General features: G+C 44.4%; 1 protein-coding gene across 1 annotated transcript in view; it reads right to left on the reverse strand.

The window, feature by feature from the left end:
* The window catches only part of TTLL12 (tubulin tyrosine ligase like 12), a 58,612-nt gene that overhangs the window by 24,237 nt on the left and 12,701 nt on the right, over positions 1–21,674 (reverse strand). Inside the window, exons 2-5 of the mRNA XM_065416976.1 lie at positions 13,810–13,994; positions 3,751–3,949; positions 2,510–2,669; positions 1,660–1,793 (exon numbers count right to left, since the gene is read on the reverse strand). Coding sequence (XP_065273048.1) covers positions 1,660–1,793; positions 2,510–2,669; positions 3,751–3,949; positions 13,810–13,994 — 678 coding nt within the window. The remainder of the gene's footprint in view (positions 1–1,659; positions 1,794–2,509; positions 2,670–3,750; positions 3,950–13,809; positions 13,995–21,674) is intronic.

Raw genomic sequence — 21,674 nt, forward strand, 5'->3', positions numbered from 1 at the left:
TTGAAAGTTCTGAGCGCCGAGCACGGATTTAAAAAAGTTTAAATCAAAAACGTATTTCTATTTATTTTTTAATTAAAATTATATTTTTAAAAGCTATTTAAAATTAGATTTGACATTGACAACCTACGCTAAAGCCTAAATTTATTATATCTATTAAAATTATTTAATTAAATTAAAAAAATATTAAGCAGTTCATTTGCAGCCAAGTTTTAAAGAAAGTCAATACAGTGAACTGGTGGAAGTCACAGGCTAAGCACCTAGTACCAGAGTCTGATGAAGTGCTAAATTACGGTAGTTCTTGACAGCAGGAGCCTCTTCTGGAGGTGCACAGAGAATATTTTCTTAATTTCAGTTTTTTCTACTAATTCAGTTCAGTGATTAGCTCATTCAAAATTAAGACGCCAACTGGGAGTTGCAAAAGCAGGAAAACCTGTTTTCTTCTTCTTCCCGTCTATGAATAAAAGCTATGTGTAAGAGGATGAGATCTACTAGTTCTAAAATATTGACAGACATTGTGACCAGAAACAATCAGTTCAGTTCACTAGCTACCAATATAAAACACTGTTCTGTGCATTTTTAATTGAATTAGTATTTCCATCCAAATAGAACTTGAAAGAGTAAAAAATTAATCATCTAGGAAAAAGATAAACTATATAATTGCTTAAATAAATGTACATAGATATAACATATCTTCCTGGTTAGCAAAAAGCAGCACCAGATTTAGTGTAAAGGTTATGTTTAGTTGCAAATTAGCATTTTTAATTGTTATCCACCAATGAGATTCAGCCTCTCTTAAATGGGTAAGTTATTTTCTTAAAGCAGTATAAATGCAAATCACGATTAAAATCAATTATTCAAATCAAAAGTTTCCTGACAGCTGATTTAAACCATGATTAAAATCAATCCACCCTATGAGCAACCAACAGTTTCCATTGATGCATAAAAGTTAGTCTCCTGTTTTGGAAAGTCTTGGCACATTTTTTGTAGCCTATTTGACAAAAGAGAAGACACTACATGACATTCACTTCACACCCTTAAAATATAACCGAGTTCTTTGTCACAGCACACAAGCTCAAAAGGGAAGTATTTGTGGGAAAGATACTTGAAAAGCAGAGTCATCAGCTTGGAAATGCTGTCCCCGCTGTAGTATTTAATTGCTTTAGAATTATAACATAAAATGAATAATGAGACTGGAAATACGATTTTGTTCCTTGTATACAAAGATTAATCTTCCTATATTACAGGATTGACCAAATATTCTGTAATGATAAATCCAATAGGGATGAACCTATTTAGCAATTGCTCCAACTCTGAATTAGCATGATGAATTCTACATAATTTGGGTTTATGGCATGTCAGAAGCCTTTGAACTAGACTATTCGGTGCCTCTATTTGGATGTGAGATAGCAAAGGGAACTGCAAGATGTGGCACGTCACTATTGTTTTAGTTTTAGAACTGCTATATATTTTTATTTCTGGCTTCACTACATCTCCATCTTATATAGAATTTAACTTTGTATAAGGCAATCTTTTAGATTTTGAAATCGTGATACTTCATATTGCAGTCAGGAGGAGAAACAAAACCAAAGTAATTCCAGGTTTTAAGAGATCATCTTAATAAAAGAGAGATCCTAAAGAAAAGATTCATTAGGATTATACCTGGTAGTGATCTTCTGATGGTTCTGGTGTAGAATAGTTCACATCCAATACGTCAGCAGGCGCCCAAGGCAACAACATACACTTCCTGATTAAACGATCAGTTTCCCCATAGGCATAGTCACGAGTCACTTCCTCTAAGGGGGGATATAAAAGTAGTTGTAGGGTTGCTAGTCATTTTCCACCAACAACCTTCCCCACACCACATTCATGCAAATGACATAATTCAACCATAAATTATGTGACAACATCAATGATAAAAAAAAAAAAAAAGTAGTTTTATAAAATGTGTAATTTAAAAGTGTTACTTAGGGTTAGCTATATGTTCACATCTTAATTTTCCTCCCCCCAGGAGCTCCGCCTCATTCAGTGCACAGGATAGACGAAGGGTGCCAAATTAAAGCTACCTGGGCAGTTTTAAATCTGTCATTTCCTTATCTTGAGTGCTTTACTTTGCAGCTTAAATAATGTCCCTGTAATGTAGTTTGTGTAATTTTTCTATCCACTGCTGTCTAACAAAAGCAGTTCAGTTGGACAACAAAGAGAAAAACTCTCCAATCCTTTGTTACTACAACAACAACAACAACAACATTTCCGGGCAGAGGAGGGCCTCCACATCCTCTTTAATATGAGTCATGATGGGAGTGAGAAGTTATAGCTATATGATGTTTTGCCATTGAAAAGGTAGAGGTATAAGTGTTCTAAAGACATGCAGAATGTTGGAGAGGTGGGGGGTGGTTTAAGCTCATACCAGAATTGTGATAAGATAGAATTGGTTTGGTATGTAAATTCAGTTGAGTTCTGAACTTTGGATAAAAAACAGATCACATACTTGATGTACAGACACACTTACCACCAGTTTCAAGGTCCCTTAAAGGCCAGAGAACCGTGTAAGCAATTTGCTGAGGAATGTAAAACAAAGGTGCAGTTGCAAAGGTAGGCTCATCTGAATGCTGAATTCGGGATCCAAATTCATCCATAATATACCAGACAGGAACCTTCTCCTCTGCAGTCTGGGAGGGAGTGGGGAAGGAGGGAAGAGAGAAGAAAGACACCCCTTACACAGCATGCTATTAAAAGAATGCTGCAAGACAAAAGGGGTTAGGGGCTCATGCTAAAGCCATATTACTATGCTCGGTTTCAACTAAACAAGATTTATGATTTTCCAATGAAGGAAGAACTGATGATAGTATGACAGTTAAGACAATTTTGGATTAGCAGAAAGTGTAGAATAGTAATAAATAAATAAATAAATAAATAAATAATACCTAGCTCATATACAGTGCCTTTCATCAGTAGATCTTGAAGTGCTTTACAAAAGGAGGTCAGTATCACGATCCCCATTTTACAGATGGGGAAACCGAGGCACAGAGAGGTCAAATGACTTGCCCAAGGTCATCCAGCAGGCCAGTGGCCCAAACAAGAATAAAACCCAGATCTCCCGAGTTCCAGTCCACTACTCTATCCTCTAGGCCACTCTGCCTCCCAGAAGAGTACATTTAATAAAAACAAAAAATAAAACAAAACAAACAACAAACACTTAAAGAAGTGAGTTATCCTAATATTCCCTTTCACAGCTTTGTTTGTCAGCATACCTCATCACAGTATATCAGAACACCTATGCTCACTGTAGTTTACAAACAATATATCACTACTGACTGCTAACAAACACACTTAACGCAAGCTTGCTTGCTTGCTCAACTGTATGCTGCCTTATTTTGTTTTAAGAGAGAGTTTATTCTCTTGTAAATTAAAGGAAATTTTTAAGAAAGGAAAAACAACCAACAGATTTCTCATTCTTCTAACTCCTCTTCTTTGCTGAATGTGCTTCCTTGTTATATGAAACTTGTCATAGTTTAAGAGGGAAACCTTTATGGGTAACCCTTTGTTAAAATGTTGGCAGCTTCTCACTGCTTTTTACAATTGCAAGGCACTTGCTCTCCCTCTTCTGAGCAGCAGTCCATTCTTAAATGGCTCAAAAGGAGTGTTTTTATATTGAAGAGAGACATCTGTATTAGTTATCCATGTATTGGTATGATTAAATTCAGGATCCAGCAGAGCAGTTCAATATCCTTGATTAAAGGAGTCACTTACCCCTTGAGACAGCTGGTAGGTCTGGTTGTATTTCCACATTTCTTGCAACACCTGCTCAATAGTTCCCTCATCCGCGACCTCTCCGTGAAAGTCTATTCCCATGAGGTTTGCCATTCTGTGAAGCAGACCGGGAACGTGCAACAGCTGCTGGCGTCCATGTTCAACACGGTATGTCCAGGCATGGTCGATAAGGAAAATGCTAAGGACAGAATTTTAGTAATGTTACAACAATACACCTCTTGTCAACACACACACAAAACAAGATGCATTTGTTGAGCAGAAAGGCTGTGCTTTCTTGTAGAAGGCTCAACAGCTGAGTTATTTCTTCACCAAAATGCAGGGCTGCCCAGAGGATTCAGGGGGCCTGGGGTCTTCGGCGGCAGGGGGCCCCTGCCGCCGAAGACCCGGCACTTTGGCGGCGGGTCACGGGGCGGAAGGACCCCCCGCCACCAAACTGCCGCTGAAGACCCGGAACGGAAGAAGCTCCAGGGGCCCGGGCCCCGCGAGAGTTTTCCGGGGCCCCCGGAGCGAGTGAAGGACCCCGCTCCAGGGGCCCCTGCGGGGCCCAGGGCAAATTGCCCCACTTGCCCCCCTTCTGGGCAGCCCTGCCAAAATGAGGGTTTTTTTTGCATTGCTAGAAGTAGGATTATCTTCCTAGTAGTACCCTCGGCTGAATAAAGTGTACTGTACAGTAACTACAATTTCCATAAAAGGTATGGTTGAAAGTTCAAGTACAGAAAGAGGAACTCGTAGTTTATAATCCTGGCTCTCCTCTGAGGCCTCTGATACACCAACCTTCCTGCTCCCTTGCCCCCAATCTATAAAGTGGAGCTAGTAGTGAAGAGTAATTCATGTTTGAGAAGGAAAGTGCTACATATTTAGGCTTGACGGGATTAGATTTTTATTGGTAAGTGTCAATTTCACCATATTCATACAAACCAACAAAAATTTTTCCTATAATAATTGAAATGTACAGATAAGCAAAGTAAGAAAAATGCTGCTGAAGAACTTAGTTTGATTTAAGGATATTTATTTTGTATACATTGACATGTGATATTGACAATCTGTGTTTTAACAGCCATAAAAGCTTCAACTTTGAGTCCCGCTGTCTACTGTTATTAAATATTGGCTGACCCCCTATTGTCCGAAACACACCACAATGTCCCAATGTGAACATTTCCATAGCTAAAAATAGAAAAAAAAATGCTTAAAAATAAACACTGATATTATCATTCAAAATTATAAAAAAAAAAAAAAAAAAAATGAATTCGCCCAAGCCTATGCACATTATTGGAACACAGTATTTAATAAAAACTTATTTGTTATAACTGATTATGGAACTACTGGGTAAGATCACATTGCTCAAACAACCTCAGACACTACAGAAAGAGAGAAATACAGGAGCACAACTCCTCAATGCCACTTACTAGAAAATCTCAGTCTATATTTTTATAAGCCGCTCAAGAGTCATGAACATCAAATTCCCACTAGTGTTAGAGTACGTCTTCACTACCCGCCGGATCGGCAGGTAGCAATCGATTTATCCGGGATCGATATATCGCGTCTCGTTAAGACGCGATATATCGATCCCCGAACGCGCTCACCGTTGACTCCGGAACTCCACCGGAGCGAGCAGCGGTAGTGCAGTCGATGGAGGAGCCGCGGCCGTCGATCCCGCGCCGTGTGGACCCCAGGTAATTCGATCTTAGATACTTCGACTTCAGCTACGCTATTCGCGTAGCTGAAGTTGCGTATCTTAGATCGATCCCCCCCCAGTGTAGACCAGCCCTTAAAGTGAATTAGGTGTCCACATCTCATTGATTGCTTTGAAAGTCTTGCTCTAACACCTCAGAAATGATGTGGCCTCACCTGACCAGCAGTGCCCTTTTTTGGACTGCAGGAAGTTCACAGCAAAGGGTTAGTAGAAGAAGAACTTATTTTCTGTTTTAAAACGTTTCCCTGCCTTTGGTTATAACACTCTCTCTCACACTGATCTGGTTTGATTACTTGGTAGAATTCTGAAAGGAAAGAGATTTTTGAGGAAAACTAAAAACCAAACCAAACATTTAGCTCTCATATATAATGCACATTAATGACTTCTACGCCTCATATTCCCTGAACAAAAAAAAAGCTCTAGCTTTTAAGTTAAAAGAAAAATAGAGAGGTCAGAGGCAGCACTTTAATATCTCACCCTTGGAAATCTAGTTTCAAATTCTGATTAGGTCACAAATGCGTGGATGTTCTGGTCCTAATCCAGTCACACACATTTCAACAGGTTGGTAGTTTACACTCAAGAGAAGCACAAAGCGATCTTAGCTGGGGGTTTGAAGATCAGAATTTAGGTGTGTGAGTAGATTTATAAATGTGATGGACTTTTAGTAACCTTCCTCCACTGTGCATCTGCCTACTTGAGCCAGTGCTAGAAGTCTCTATTTATAAATACTAACTTTAGAGGTGGAACGACGGCAGGCACTCCCTGCCTCCAGGTCAGTGTCCCCACGTGGGTGCAGGAGGGCTGCAACCACGTTCGCTCCCCGGTCTGTAATGAAAACTATTGGTACTGCTGTGTATATCAAAATCTTCTGAGTGCCCGAAAAACAGCCGATCGAATGTTCTCTGCAGTTTTTGGTTTCCCGCTCTCAAACCGAGTCACAAAGCACCTGCTCCACCATGTTGTGACAATGTAATGAACAGTTACTCCCAAATAGGCAACCTTTCTGTAATCATCCACAGATTGAGGGTAACCCCTTCACTCACTGTGCCAAGAACGTTTTCAGCTCCATGGAGATTTGTTTTCTTATTCCACATGTTGTGGAATGTGCACACGCATCCATTTGACCATATCTGGCATCCATGTTAATCAAACATTGAAAATATGCAAGGAAGCCCTTGCCACTGACTACCTCGAAAGGTCTTATGTCTATTGCTACAAACTTCAATAATTCCTGAGTCACACTTGTCTTCATGTCTCGTGTGATAGTGATACATTGCTTGGTAAATATCTTCAGCAAACTGGATCCCGATTCTGGTCTACATTTATGTTTAAGTAATTTTGAAGTACCGGTTTTATGGCTACTAAAAATACAACTTTTTTTTGCATGTGACACATGCAACATATCCAGCCACGGTATCTCCCTTTTCATCAAAAAGGTATCTGAATGTATTCCAAATTGGTGATTTGCTTTTCTTATTTCCCTTCAAACTGTATGCACCAGCACTTAATTTCTTTCTCCATTGACCACTGGCTTTTTAAATACAGAGTATGGAAACTTTTCTGGTGGCAACCGGCAAGGAAGTGCAGAGGGGTGATGCAGTGACGATTTCAATTTGAGCTGATGAACTGACAATGTGATTTAAAGAAAAAAAAAAGTGAACTTTCACTGGTATTAGCTGAATCTGAATAAATGAGGTGCATGGTACATAGGGTGCAAATTGCATGTTACAAGCCATAGAGTGCACGGTACAGAGTGCAGCATGCAAGGTGAATGCCTCATGCAGTCGTATAAACCTGTGCCTCTTGATACTCATCCTTCTTCTGTGCACCCAGTAAGCATCATTAAAGGAGCCTATCTTGTGTCAACCTAAGGGTCAAGGGTCAGCTCTTGCTCAAATTATGCCTTCACAGACGCATAGGACAATTTGCATAAGTGTGAGGGCTAAACTTAGCCCTGAATTTCTCTTGTACTATGGAGATCCCTCTCTAGTGGATTTCATTTCCCTTAGGCAGAAGTGGTGGGTGCGGTTGCTGCATTAAATGGGTTTCTAGGTTGTATGTTCCCAGTTGCAAAGCTTTGTTGAGATACAAACCTCTCATTATGCCACACTCGCTGTATTTCCACCTTTTTTGGAAGTAGGATCTCAAAAGGCAGGGAAGCAATTGTCTGAAGCTCATATGCTACCAGGTCTACAAGATAAAAAAAACTGCACTGCCTTTTCACAGCAAGCCCAAACCAAGCCAATCCCATTTCTGAGGCACTGGCAATCACCAAGACAAAAAACAAGCCAACACTTCAATGACAAAGCTACTTAAAGAAAAGCAACAGATTACTTAATTTAAACGAATGGGCAATTACATCCACAAAGAAGCCAATATAGGCTTGCTAAAGCAGAAGCTTCCCCCCTCCAAAGCCCCAAACAAACAACAGGCTACTTAAAGAAGTGAATAAGCAATTAAAGTAACAAAGAAGTAAATTAACAGAGGGGTAGCCGTGTTAATCTGTAAAAAGCAACAGAGGGTCCCTGTGGCACCTTTAAGACTAACAGAAGTATTGGAGCATAAGCTTTTGTGCAAGCTTGCGTCTGATGAAGTGGGCATTCACCCACGAAAGCTTATGCTCCAATACTTCTGTTAGTCTTAAAGGTGCCACAGGACCCTCTGTTGCTTTTTAAAGAAGTAAATATACGCTTTGCTGGGGGCTGCCTTGGCAAGTTTAGGCTGCTTCCCCCACTGGCAAGTTTTGTCGATGAAACTAACGACAAGGAAAACCCCCCCGACAAAAGCGAAGTCTCCAAAGCGTGTCTACATTTGCTCCCTCTGTCGACAGATCGTGTCCACATTCAGGGCACCTTTGTCGACAGCGAGAGCAATGGACTGTAGGTATGTATCCCACAGTGCCTGGCAACACCATCCGTCGCTAGGTGTTTTGAGAATGCGGAAACGGAGCGCGGCACATCCAGGGATGTGCAAAATGTACTGTCATGCACCGCTTTGTGTCCCACCCCTCCAAAGGTTGATGGCTTTCTTTCGCGCCGTTTTTCCAACTGTCATTCTTTTGTAGTGCGCGCCAGCATCTGCAGTGAGAGAGGATGGATCCCGCACTTCTCTCCTATGCGCTGTTAGCTGTCGTGAGGACATCACACATGGCAGCACAGTTACTCGCAGAGTTAGCAGAGGATGAATCGCAGGCACCCAAGTGCGATATGGACGGCAGCAACTTATCAGTGCTTTGCAGCTGCTCTGTGAATGCGCATACGGTAGAGCGTTGCTTTTGGGCTAGGAAAATAAGCACTGATTTGGTGGGATCGCGTTGTCATGCAGGTGTGGGATGATGACCAGTGGGTACAGAACTTTAGGATGCGTAAAGCAACCTTCATGGAGCTTTGTGCTGAGCTGGCCCCTGACCTGCGGCGCAAGGACACCAGATTGAGAGCTGCCCTTCCAGTAGAGAAGCGTGTTGCAATCGCTGTGTGGGAGCTGGCGAATCCAGACTGCTACTGTTCAGTCGCAAATCAATTTGGAGTGGGAGAATCCACTGTTGGGGCTGTATTACTCCAAGTGTGCAGGGCAATAAATCACATCCGGCTGCATAGGACTGTGACGCTGGGAAATGTGCATAACATAGTGGATGGCTTTGCAGAGATGGGTTTCCCTAACTGTGGCAGGGCCATTGATGGCACACACATTCCAATTTTAGCGCCAGATCATCTTGCCTCTAAATACATCAATAGGAAGGGATACTTCTCCATGGTGTTGCAGGCGCTTGTGAATCACCGGGGGCGTTTCTCGGACATCAATGCAGGCTGGTCTGGAAAGGTGCATGACGCACACATCTTCAGGAACAGTGGCCTGTACAGAAAGCTGCAGGCAGGGACTTTCTTTCCAGATCACAAGTTCACAGTGGGGGATGTGGAAATGCCCATAGTAATCCTGGGAGACCCGGCTTACCCCGTACAGCCCTGGCTCATGAAACTTTACACAGGGCACCTGGACATCAGGAAGGAACATTTTAACAACAGGCTGAGCAGGTGCCACATGGTAGACGAACATGCCTTTGGCTGTTTGAAAGCTCGCTGGAAGTGTTTAAATGGCAGGCTAGACCTTGCTGAGGATAATATTCCCGTGGTCATAGCTGGGTGCTGCACTTTGCATAATCTGTGTGAATCAAAGGGTGAAACGTTAGCTCAGGTGTGAAGCACTGAGGCAGAGCCCTTGGCTGCACAGTTTGAACAGCCAGATGCTAGGGTTGTCAGAGGAGCCCAGAGGGCTGCTATTAACATCAGAGAGGCTTTGAGGAACCACTTCGACAATGAGGGGCAGTAACATGTCTGCTTTGGAGCTGCTTCCCTGTTGCATCTATGTACAATTTTGGGGGCCAAGATCCGTGCAACACAATGCTTTAGAAGCCTGTACCCGAGAGTGAATTGATTGCTATACGCTTTTGTAGAACACAGAATAAAAACGCTGTACCATTAAATACCTTAGCATTTATTTATTGTTAAAAAGGGTAAAACCTCACAACTGTGTATAGCTCCAGCTATCATTGTGCGAGCTGTGATGGGGATGGAGCGATGAGGAAAACTCAGGAGTGCTGTGGAGTGAAAAGGAATGTGTGGGCATAGAAAGGGGTGGCGTTGGCAAAGAATTGTGCATCTGCAAGTGCTGCAGTGGAGGTCGACCACGGATCTGCTCAGTCTGCAGCTGTATCAAGGACTTGAGCATCTCTGTCTGATCCTCCATAACTTTTATCATCCGCTCTGTTGCTTGCCTGGCATATGCAGCACTCTCTTCTGTCCTGCCTTTCGGCTTCCCAGCACTCTCTCCGTGCCCTGGTCTGTCTCTCATCGCGCTGTAGAACCCCCCGGAACATCTCCTCTTTGCTGCGCCAAGGGTTTTTTCTAATCTGTCACAGCTGGTCCGTGGGGGTGCGTGATGTGTTCAGGGTCTGTGCTGAACAGAAGAGGGATTGTTACATTCCAGCAAACGACTGAAACATTTTAGTAACAAGGGCATTTTGCTAGTAGAAATCACTTTCTCTCTGAGACTCTAGGCAGGGACGCAGCTCCGCGAGCACCCCAATCAGTGTGAGTTTCGGGAATGGGGGGGGAAGCGGTTGTGAGTACGGACAAAAAGGTCTCGGCTTGCAGGGGAGCTTTGCAGGGAACTCATAAAATTATCCCACAATTTTTCACAGGTGGCCAACCTGCTGGCTGACATGTCGCTGATGAGGGTGACTAGGGAAACCAGGGCTCAGCTGCTGAATGCTTGCTTTCAACCCCGGTCTATATGCAGCTCAGCTATGTGTCGCTTTAGTCCCAGCTCCAGTGATTGTTAAATGGCACGGTACAGTTTCCTATAGGGTGACCAGATGTCCCGATAAAATCAGGACTGTTGGCCCCGCGTCCCAACGGATATATGGTTGGGACGCCATTTGGCTTCGGTGGCGCTCCTGTTTTGTTTTTTGTTTTGCTTTGGTGGCACCCTGCCCCCCCACGTGTCCCGATATTTTTTTCTTATTATCTGGTCACCCTAGTTTCCTACAATGGGGGACCTAACAAGGCTGAAATCCCTTGGAATCTGCGCAGAGGATTAACAAGTACCTCTTGGAAAACTTTCCAGAGCCTCTCTCTGGAGGATTTCCTGCAGGTTTCAATGACCATCGACACCCTGCTGGCCATGCAGATTAGCTACACACTACCTGCCTCCCACTTTTCGATTCCCTACACAAGCCACAGCAACTTACCCGGAGTCTCATCTGCTTCCTGCTCCCTGTTGAGCACTTCTGGAGTTGAGGAAAGTTCCTGGCTGCCTGCCCCACTAGGAGCACCACAGCCTCATCTAGCTCAACTTCTTCATCCACAATTTCAGCCTCAGGGTTACCCCCCCTTTCAGCAGCCTGCGAGGTATCCACAGGGCAATTGGCAATGGAGGTGGGGTCACCACCGAGGACAGCATTCAGCTCCTTATAGAAGCGACAGGTCTTGGGTGCACCACCAGAGCGATGGTTCGCCTCCCGCGCCTTATGGTACGCCTGCCTCAGCTCCTTTATCTTCGCTCTGCACTGCTGCATGTCCCGATCAGAGCCCTTTTCCCCACAAGCCTCGAGAAATTTGCCCGTATGTGTCCCGATTCCTATGGGTCACTCACAGCTGCGACTGAACAGACTCTTCTCCCCATATAAGATCAGATCCAACAACTCAGCGGTGGTCCAACCAGGAGTGCTTTTGGGGCGATAGCCAGCCATGCTCACTTGGGAAACCAGCAAACAGGAAATGAGATTTAGAAGTCCAGGGGCTTGCAAGGGGGGAGGGGTGGGTTGGCTGCAGGGCAGCAGAGTTCAAACTGCTGACCAGAGTGGCAGCAAGGGAGTTGTGGGATACTTTCTGGAGGCCAATTAAAAAAAAAAAAAAAAAAAAAAAAAACACCTGTGGTGTCTACACTGGCTGTTTGTCAACAATAAAGGGAGGGGAAAAGACAAAAAAGTCTCTCGCAGGAGTGGAAGTTTTTTGTCACCAAAACTAGGGGGGGGGTTTCGAAAAAAGTGACCTTGCAGTATGTATGCTATCGCTGTTTAGTCGCCAAAAGCCAGTTTTTGGCAACAAAACTTGTAAGTGTAGACAAGCCCTTAGAGATCCTACATTCCCTCTTCCCCTCCCCATACAGAGAAAGGGGAGGTGATAGATTAAAACAGGCAGCAAACCGCCCCCATGCTCCAATTGCGGGGTTTTAAGCAGCCAAGCGATTTAGGAAACCTCTCCCGACTTCATTGCGTATCAGGTCAGTTGGAGAGGAAGGCTGCTGCTGCTTCTGCAGAGTAAGTCAGCATGGGGGAAATATAGCCATTGAGATCCTATATTTAGAGCCCTGCATGGATACAAAATTTGTATCCATATTCGATCCACGATCTGCAAAAATGGTCCACAGATATAAAATGGATATCTGCAGATTTGCAGGGCTCTAATGATGAAACTGCTGATAAGGCAACTGTAATTAATCAGTTACAACCATCTACTATTCATAATTGAATAGAGACCACCAACTAGCTATCCAATAATCTCTGCTCCCCAGTTTGCAAATACTGATTTCTGATCACGTCCTCCTGCGTTCTAAAGAGAGACAACAGTGATACTTGCAACCTGTAACACCCTGTTGGGAACACATAGAGCTTTGGGCCACAGTGCTACCGCTCTGCCTCAGCAAGAGTGAACTGTGTGTCGCCTCCCTGCCACACCAGTCTCTCTCTCTAGAAAATTCCTCCAGACTCTACCTTTCCTAGGTTAACAGTAACAGTCACTGAATTCCAGCCCCCGAGCTCCGTAGAGAGGTGTCTCTGCAATGCACAGCCCCATCACTGTACATTCCCAGAAGATATTAAGTTTGTTGCTCCTTTAAAGAGTCAATACACTGCAGCTCATTAATTTAATTGGGGTTTGACAAACACTTGTTTCAATCACAATACTGAATTAGTTTGTATTAAAAGTTAGACAAGCTTATTAAACAAGAAGTCATAGGTTTCAGTGATACCAAGTATAAGGAGTTAAGACAGAAAGGGTTACAAACAAGTAAAAATACGTTTTCTAATAGCCAAGACCTAAATTAATAAGTTACAGTCTTTGTTCGAGATAGTTTCCTCACCATCTTCCTTTTCTAGCAACAGCTGACTAGCTCTTAGCCAGGATCCTCACACAGTCCAAGGTGCTGGCTTTTCTCGGGTGAAGGATAACTTAAGGATTTGTTCCCCCTCTGTGTATAGTCCAGTAAACCTTTGAAATGTATCCCAAGATGAAGTTGCTTGTCCCTGCTGGGTGTGGGCACCATGCTGTCTGGTGCAGACTTCATGCTGTCTCCCCCGCCCCCCACTGATGATTTTTACAATGCAATGATTTCTTCCTGCAATCTTTGATACAAAGGAATAGCACACTGAATCTAGCCACACCCTGGTGCGAGATGTTAGGATTTCTCCAAAATATCCGTGACTATACATAATTCTACATATAGCATTCTCACATACATTTCACAGTGATGTTATTGACCAGTGGGTTATTAGTTTTTAAAGGATACCTCCCAAGGCATATATTGTCCAGATATCATTGAAGTAGTGTGTAAGGTATGAATAACAGGGGTGCCCAGGATCACACAAACCAAATACCATTTGTGAGGCTCATTTTACAAGATGTGGCCAGTTCATCTTTCTGAGACAATTCAATTTTCCAGTAAAGATTCATTATGGAAAGGCAGTTAAACCAACAAGTTTCAGAACGAGTGACACATACTCAATCACTTCAGGAGTTAAGGTTATTCAAATAAAGAGATCTAGCATAAATTCTAAGACTAGAACCTACCTATTGGGATTTGCTGCTTGTAGCCCATTCTCATTGGTTACGATAACTTTGTAACAGAGTTCGTTTCCGGGATTTGGTTTCTTTTTCAATTCGTCTTCAATTTCTTCATTATCGTCTTCTTCCTCCTCCTCCTCCTCCACCTCCTCTACTTGCATTATTCCAAAAAACTCACCAGCATCAAACACCTGAGAACGAAAGCACCATATAACCAGAAGCATTCAGTTGAAGTGGGAGCACTACAATCTATCCTGAAGTTACCGGACATACATAGCTCAACGTTTAGAGGTTCTGGCTAGTCAAGTTTGGCCTGTGACTCAAACATTTTGCGTTTGGAAAGGAAGAGGTGGACAGTCTATAGCACTACTTATTCTCTCTCATTTGGGGGGGGGGGGGGGCGGGCGCGCGGGGGTATTAAAAAGATTCCTTAGTTTACATAGGCCTGGTCTACACTATAAAGTCAGGTCAACGTAAGCAGCTTTGCATCAACATAGTTGTGCATGCCTCCCACCGATGTAACAGCCCCATTACAGTGACACAGTAACACCATTTCCCTGAGCAGCTTTGAGCCATGGTCGATGTACTTGCGCTGCATTGACCTCAGGATAGACACTTCATTACTTAGGTCAACCCTAACAGCCCTCTAGCAGCTGTCCCACAATGCCAGGCGCTGACCGCTCCAGTTACAGTTGTGAACTCCACTGCCCAAGGGTCACGGAAACCAGAAGGCTGCACTCCCCTTTAAAGACCCTCACCTTTTCCCTGATTGTCCAGCTTGGCGAGCACACCTAGCAGCTCTCCATTGTTGTGTGCAACTGCCCAGCTGACCATGCCAGCCAGCGAGAAGTAGACAGGAGATATTGGATCTCCTGGGTCTGTGGGGAGAAGAGGCTGTGCAAACGGCTACTGACCAGCCACAGAAACATGGACATCAATGAGCAGATTGCACAGGGGAATGCAGGAGAAAGGGTATGACAGGCATGAGCAGCAGTGCCATGTGAAAGCAAAGGAATTGCACCAGGCATATCAGAAGGTCAGGGAGGCCAACAGTCAATCTGATGCTGAGCTGCAAACTAGCCACTTCTACAAAGAGCTGTATGCCATATTTTGTGGAGACCCCATTACCATCCCACAGACCACCCTGCATACCTCCAAGAAGCCCATATCACAGGCCCTTGGTGTGAACAATAAGCACAAGGAGGAGGATGGGGGAAAGATGTAATTGCGTGGTCCTGCTATGTCATGACCAGGATCTGTTTGAGACTCCACTGCAGTCTAGTCAAGCATGAGCGAGCCCAGTCCGAGGTTCCTTCCTCTGCATAAGTGTGTACATTTATTTCCCATTACAGTGATGGGAATCCCAACTTAACAGGACACAGCTATCGACTTGCATTAATTTTCTTGTACCAGAAGAGGAAGTGATACAACAAAGAGACATAGCATAGTTATCGGCTTTTCATTCCCCATAGAGACAGACAAGGGGAGGGGGGCACCATGGGAAGCAGTTTGTTTATATCCCTTGAATCCTCCTGAGATATCTTAATAAAATTTTCATGGAAGTACACTGCAAACTTCCCCCGAAGGTTTCTAGGGAGGGCTGCCTTATTTCTTCCTCCACAGCAGGACACTTTCTATATGTGATATCTTCAGTCAGCGATAACTTCAGCAGGCACCACTGCAGTACGGAGGCTAGCAGCACATGGGCCCGGGTGGCTTTGGGACGTCAGCAGCAGCTGTACTCTCTTGTGCCTTTGTTACGCTCTGGAGAGAGACATCAGCTAAAATCACCCCTGCCTGTGAAAAATGGTGCCATTATTCCATGCTATTGCCCTATACTCATAGTTTCATGCAACCAAGAAATTCCCTCCTCATTTCCCTCACCCCTGGCGGGCTGTACCCACCATGGCTGGAGCTGCGCATGGTGCCATACACAAGCACTCCGAAGCAGACGTGTCAATGAGTACATCTTGTTTAAAACTTTATGGGAGCCAAGGAAGGGAGTTCTGAATCTTAAGTTTTGCTTTTCATTGCATTCCACTGACAACAACATTTTATCGGTGTGTTTTATCTGCAGCTGCTGCCATCGCGGCCTTGAGGGTTTTCCCCTCCACACCCATGGAATGCCTGAGTCAGATAAGGAGGAGAAAGAAGAGGCTTCGGGATGACATGTTCAATGAGATCCTGCAAGATAGTGCTGCATCAGACTGTGAGCACAGGACCTGGAGGATGAACCTAACCTCCAGATAGCCTGAAGAAGGAAAGAATGGACAGGAGAAAGGCCCAGGAGTCCTAGCAGGAAAAGGAGAGGGAGATGCACCAGGACACAAATGCAGCAGCAAACACAGATGCTGCAAACTCTTCTGGACCTACAGGTTCAACAATCGTGGGCTTGCCTCCCTTTGCAGTCCATGATTAACTCCATTACGGCACCTCCCTATACCTTCCCTCGATATTCCACATGGCATCAGGGGTCGTATCCCTACCCCTACCACTCCTGTCAGGGGAACATTAAGGAACATCACAACTTCACATACAGCAACCATGGCTCTCACAGGTCAGTGTATGTGTAGGTAAAATGGACATGAAAGTTCTTTCCCCTTGTTAAAGTCTGTTCCATTAAGTTTTTAATCTATTTGCTTTTAAATTGCAGATTTTTCTTTGCACAGGTTTTATTACTGTGATGGTCTGTAGCCGTGTATTCACCCTGTGCATACTATTATGTTAATCTTTGTATAAGTATGCCTTTGAGGTATCATTTGAAAACTCATACGTCGCTGGTCAATACTGTCCTCTTAAAATGTGTGGGGCAACATTGTAAGTTATCAGATTCCACTTTATGGTGTTACTAAGACATATTCCGAGTCTGGGGAGCGGCCAAACCAATTCCTCAGAGACAAAAGACAAGTGGATGCCTCAGCCAGGTGTCAGCAGGTCAGATGGGCCAACACATGCTTAAGTGGGTATTCATTGGCAGGAATAGGGACATGGGTCGAAAAAAATCTACATATTAAAAAGAAACAGCTTGGGGTTCTCATCGACAGACTTTTTATCTCCTGAACCTCAGCCAGAAATGCTTCTTGAACAAAGGAAAGAACTATAAGAAGGGAGGCCAGACGCCCCAAATCATTCCTCCCTTTCTCTCTACCTACAGCATCCATGAGACCTGGAGAACGAAGGAAGCAGCATTGCACAGGGGGAAGGATCCTGATTGAAAGAAGTTCAGCTAGTAGGGCTGCCGAAACGCGTGGGGTGAGAGACTTGGCTTTGAATTTATTCTAGTTTGTTAAGTTAGGCATTAGTTGAGTTTTATTTTTCTTGTAACCAATTCTGACTTTTATGCCTCATTACTTGTATTCACTTAAAATCTATCCTTTTATAGCTAATAAACTTGTTTGATCTAAACCAGTGTGTTTGAATTGAAGTGTTTGGGAAACTCTGTTTGGGGAAACAGGATTTGTGCATCTCATTTTCTATTAATAAAATAATGGACTTTATATGAGCTTTTATTGTCCAGGAGAGATCTGGGCAGTACAAGATGTACATTTCTGGGGAAAGTCTGGGACTGGGAGTTTGCTGGTGTCCCTCTCCAGTGTAATTCAAAGGTGGCTGGCTACAGCACTCACACACTATAACTGGAAGTAACTTACATGCTGGAGGCTGTGTGTGGGCAGACCAGAAGTGGCAGCTCTCACAGCAAAGCAGTGTAGGAGGCACCCCAGGTTAGAGAGCTGAGGAGACACAGTTGTTCAACAGTCCAGACTACCCTGGGTATGTCAGTTACAGAATAAAAAATTCTATTCTTTTAAAAATAAAAATACTTCTTTATTAGTTTACAACATATGCTGCAGAGTGCCTAGCAGTTCTGAAAGAACACTTGTTACAGTGTAACACAACTCATACAATCAGTGACAGTGTAATAATCATAAGTGTACAGCAAACACCGCAAAATTAATAGGTGCATGGACAGTGTTATATTCCCAGATGTACACCAAGCACCACACAACCCTTAACAGACCCCAAAGCAGCCAGGCCAGGTTGAGCACAGTATGCCACAATGCATTACTGTGGTTCACTGTTAAAGTACTCTTTCAATGCCTCCCTGGCCAACATAGATCTGCGTCGAGCTTTTCTAATAGCCCTTGCGTCAACCTGTTCAAACTCAGACGACACCTGCTTCACCTCCGCCCTCCACACCGGCAGCAATTTTTCCGCCTTTGCTTCACAGATATTATGCAGGACACAGCAGGGGACTACAACCATTGGAATGTTTTTTGACACAGAGATCTAATCTTGTGAGTAAATAAACGTCAGCATCCCTCCAATCTACCAAAAGCGCATTCAACCGTCATTCTGCACCTGCTGAGCTGGTCGCTGAATCTTTCCTTGGTGCTGTCGAGGTGGCCAGTGTACGGCCTCACGAGGCAGGGTCCCCCATGATCACTATTGGCATTTCAACATCACCAATGGTAATCTGCTGGTTGGGAAAGAAAGTCCCTGCTTGTAGCTTTCTGAACAGTCCTGTGTTCTTAAAGAGGTGAGTGTCACGCACCTTCCCTGACCAGCCCACACTGATGTCAGAGAAATGTCCCCAGTAAGCCACCAATGCCTCCATAACCACAGAAGAGTAGCCCCTTCTGTTGATGTACTTTGTGGCAAGGTAGTCTGGGGCCAAAATAGAGATATGCATGCCATCTATTGCCCCACCACAGTTCAGAACCTCACTGCTGCAAATCCATCCACTCCAGCCTGCATATTGCGAGAGTCACAAGCATGGACAGCGGGAGACGATTAATGGCCCTGCACACCTCCATGACAACGGCCCTCCACAGTGGATTTTTCAACTTCAAGATGATTTCCCACTGACAGGCAGCAATCTGGCATTGCAAGTTTCCACAGTGCGATCGCCACTTGCTTCTCCACTGTCAGTGCGTCTCTCATTCTGGTGTCCCTGCACTGGAAGGCTGGGGTGAGCTTGGCACACAGCTCCAGGAATGTGGCCTGGCCCATCTGAAAGTTCTGCTGCTACTGCTCGTCATCCCAAGCCTGCAGTACGATGTGATCCCTCCAGTCAGTGCTCATTTCTTGGGCCCAGCAGTGGCACTCCACCATCTGCAGCTGCTCCATGAACACCACCAAACATCTTGAATTGGTTCTTGCTGTGTTCCATGCTGATTTGGTTCTTTTTGGCTCAGCAAATACAGTAGGATTGTGCATCCTGTGCTTGAAACGCTTATGAGAATAGTGCAGAGCCATGCAGGCTCCATGCTTCTATCAGAGATGGCGGCCAACGAGGAGGGCTGCATACATTCATTCATTGGATTTTTTTTTTTTAAGTGCAAAAGTTATGGAATATAAATGACAGTACGGGATGGTGTCACTTGCATGCTTAGAAGTTGACCCCTGGCTCCCAGTCACCACTGCGCTACTCGTTTGTCCCACCATGCATTGCCAAAACTTCCCAAAAGACAATGCATCGTAAAATGGCAGGCTGGATATTGGGCTACCTACCCATCGTGCACTGCACTGTGCATTGACGCAAGCACTCCTGATGAGTATGCACAACGCCGACGCAAGGAGCCACGTGTGCGCACACACAAGCGATACTTCGGCTTACAGCCGCAGCAGTTAACGTAACTTGCGTTGACCAAAGTTTGTAGTGTGGACATGGCCATAGACAGGAAGTTTTTGTTCAACAGTCATTAGTAGTTCTGTCCCTTTGTTTACCCATGTCACAAAAACTCTTTTTAGAAGCTGAAAATACAGAGCCAAATTCACTTGTGGTTTAACTCCACTAAAGCCAACAGATTTAAATCTGGCACGAACCTAGCCCTAACCTGTCTGGGTATAGGATACAAGACCAATCAATGCAATTTGTTCCCTAGGCTCTTGATTGTGTTGATGCATATTAGGGGCCCTGATTTAGTCCAAGAGCAAGTCTGCCTTTACAGTCAGCTCTCAAGTGGTAAGAAAGTTTTCAGCTTGGCTTCTTTTTACAAGTTAAATTAAGAAAAATGCATTTTACATTGTAGGCTAACTTGATGAAATGCAAGTTTATCACCCTTGGACATTCAGAATGATTTCATGCAGTGCTGCTAGTTAATTTCTATGCACTTACCTCTATTACTATGGTCAGAGATTCTCTGGGGTTTGTTTTCAATCCTTCCTATCACAGCTGCAGGATCATGATCTAGAGTCTAGACTAATTACATAGGTTACGAGATAAGTCTTCTCTGAGATCCTAGCTGATGTGAACTTGTACGTCTGTTGCACAACCATGAAATGTCTCAAATATATCTGCTTTTATAGTTTCCAAGGCCAACATATACTTTTTAAAAGGAAAACATAAGAGATTTCAAATCTGACAGAGACTTAGTACAAAAGCTGCTACTTCTGTAAGCCAGTTAGATACACACTGTGACCAGACAGGATCAGGTAGATCATTAGTTCTCTCCACATTGTTTAAGAAGGCATTAGAATTACTTGCACAAAGCTAATCTGATTGAGAAAAAAATATATGTGGAAAAAACTGAAGAATTATTGGTTTAACATGTCAAGTCTGGGAACAATACCAAGCCCTCAAAAATCTCACTAATTCTAAGCACCAACAGTTTCCTACCTGAGTGAATTCACTTTAAGGGTATGTGTGCACTACAGCATTAATCCGAATTTACAGAATTCGAATTTTGGAAACAGATTGTATAAAGTCGAATGTATGCGGCCACACTAAGCACATTAATTCGGCGGTGTGTGTCCATGTACCGGGGCTAGCGTCGATTTCCAGAGCATTGCACTGTGGGTAGTTATCCCATAGCTATCCCATAGTTCCCGCAGTCTCCCCTGCCCATTGGAATTCTGGGTTGAGATGCCAGTGCCTGATGGGGCAAAAAACATTGTCGCAGGTGGTTCTGGGTACAGCCTCACCCCTCCCTCCATGAAAGCAACGGCAGACAACCGTTTCGCGCCTTTTTTCCTGGGTGAACACTGCAGACGCCATACCATGGCAAGCATGGAGCCCGCTCAGCTCAAGACAGCAGTCATGAACATTGTAAACACCTCGCGCATTCTCGTGCAGTTTATGTTGAACCAGGACCAGAAAAACAAGGCGAGGAGGAGGCGGCGACGGCAGCGCAGCGACAAGAGTGATGAGGACATGGACATGGACACAGAATTCTCTCAAACCGCGGGCCCCGGTGCTTTGGAGATCATGTTAATGGGGCAGGTTCTATCCGTGGAACGCTGATTCTGGGCCTGGGAAACAAGCACAGACTGGTGGGACCGCATAGTGTGGCAGGTGTGGGATGATTCCCAGTGGCTGCAAAACTTTCGCATGCGTAAGGGCACTTTCATGGAACTTTGTGACTTGCTGTCCCCTGCCCTGAAGCGCCAGAATACCAAGATGAGAGCCGCCCTCACAGTTGAGAGGCGAGTGGCGATAGTCCTGTGGAAGCTTGCAACGCCAGACAGCTACTGGTCAGTCGGGAATCAATTTGAAGTGGGCAAATCTACTGTGGGGGCTGCTGTGATGCAAGTAGCCAAAGCAATCACTGAGCTGCTGCTACGAAAGGTAGTGACTCTGGGAAATATGCAGGTCATAGTGGATGGCTTTGCTGCAATGGGATTCCCTAACTGTGGTGGGGCGATAGATGGAACCCATATCCCTATCTTGGCACCGGAGCACCAGGGTACCCAGTACATAAACCACAAGGGGTACTTTTCAATGGTGCTGCAAGCACTGGTGGATCACAGGGGACGTTTCACCAACATCAACGTGGGCTGGCCGGGAAGGGTTCATGATGCTTGCGTCTTCAGGAACACTACTCTGTTTAAACGGCTGCAGCAAGGGACTTACTTCCCGGACCAGAAAATAA

This window comes from Emys orbicularis, chromosome 1, assembly GCF_028017835.1.
Source record: "Emys orbicularis isolate rEmyOrb1 chromosome 1, rEmyOrb1.hap1, whole genome shotgun sequence".
NCBI lineage: Eukaryota > Metazoa > Chordata > Testudines > Emydidae > Emys > Emys orbicularis.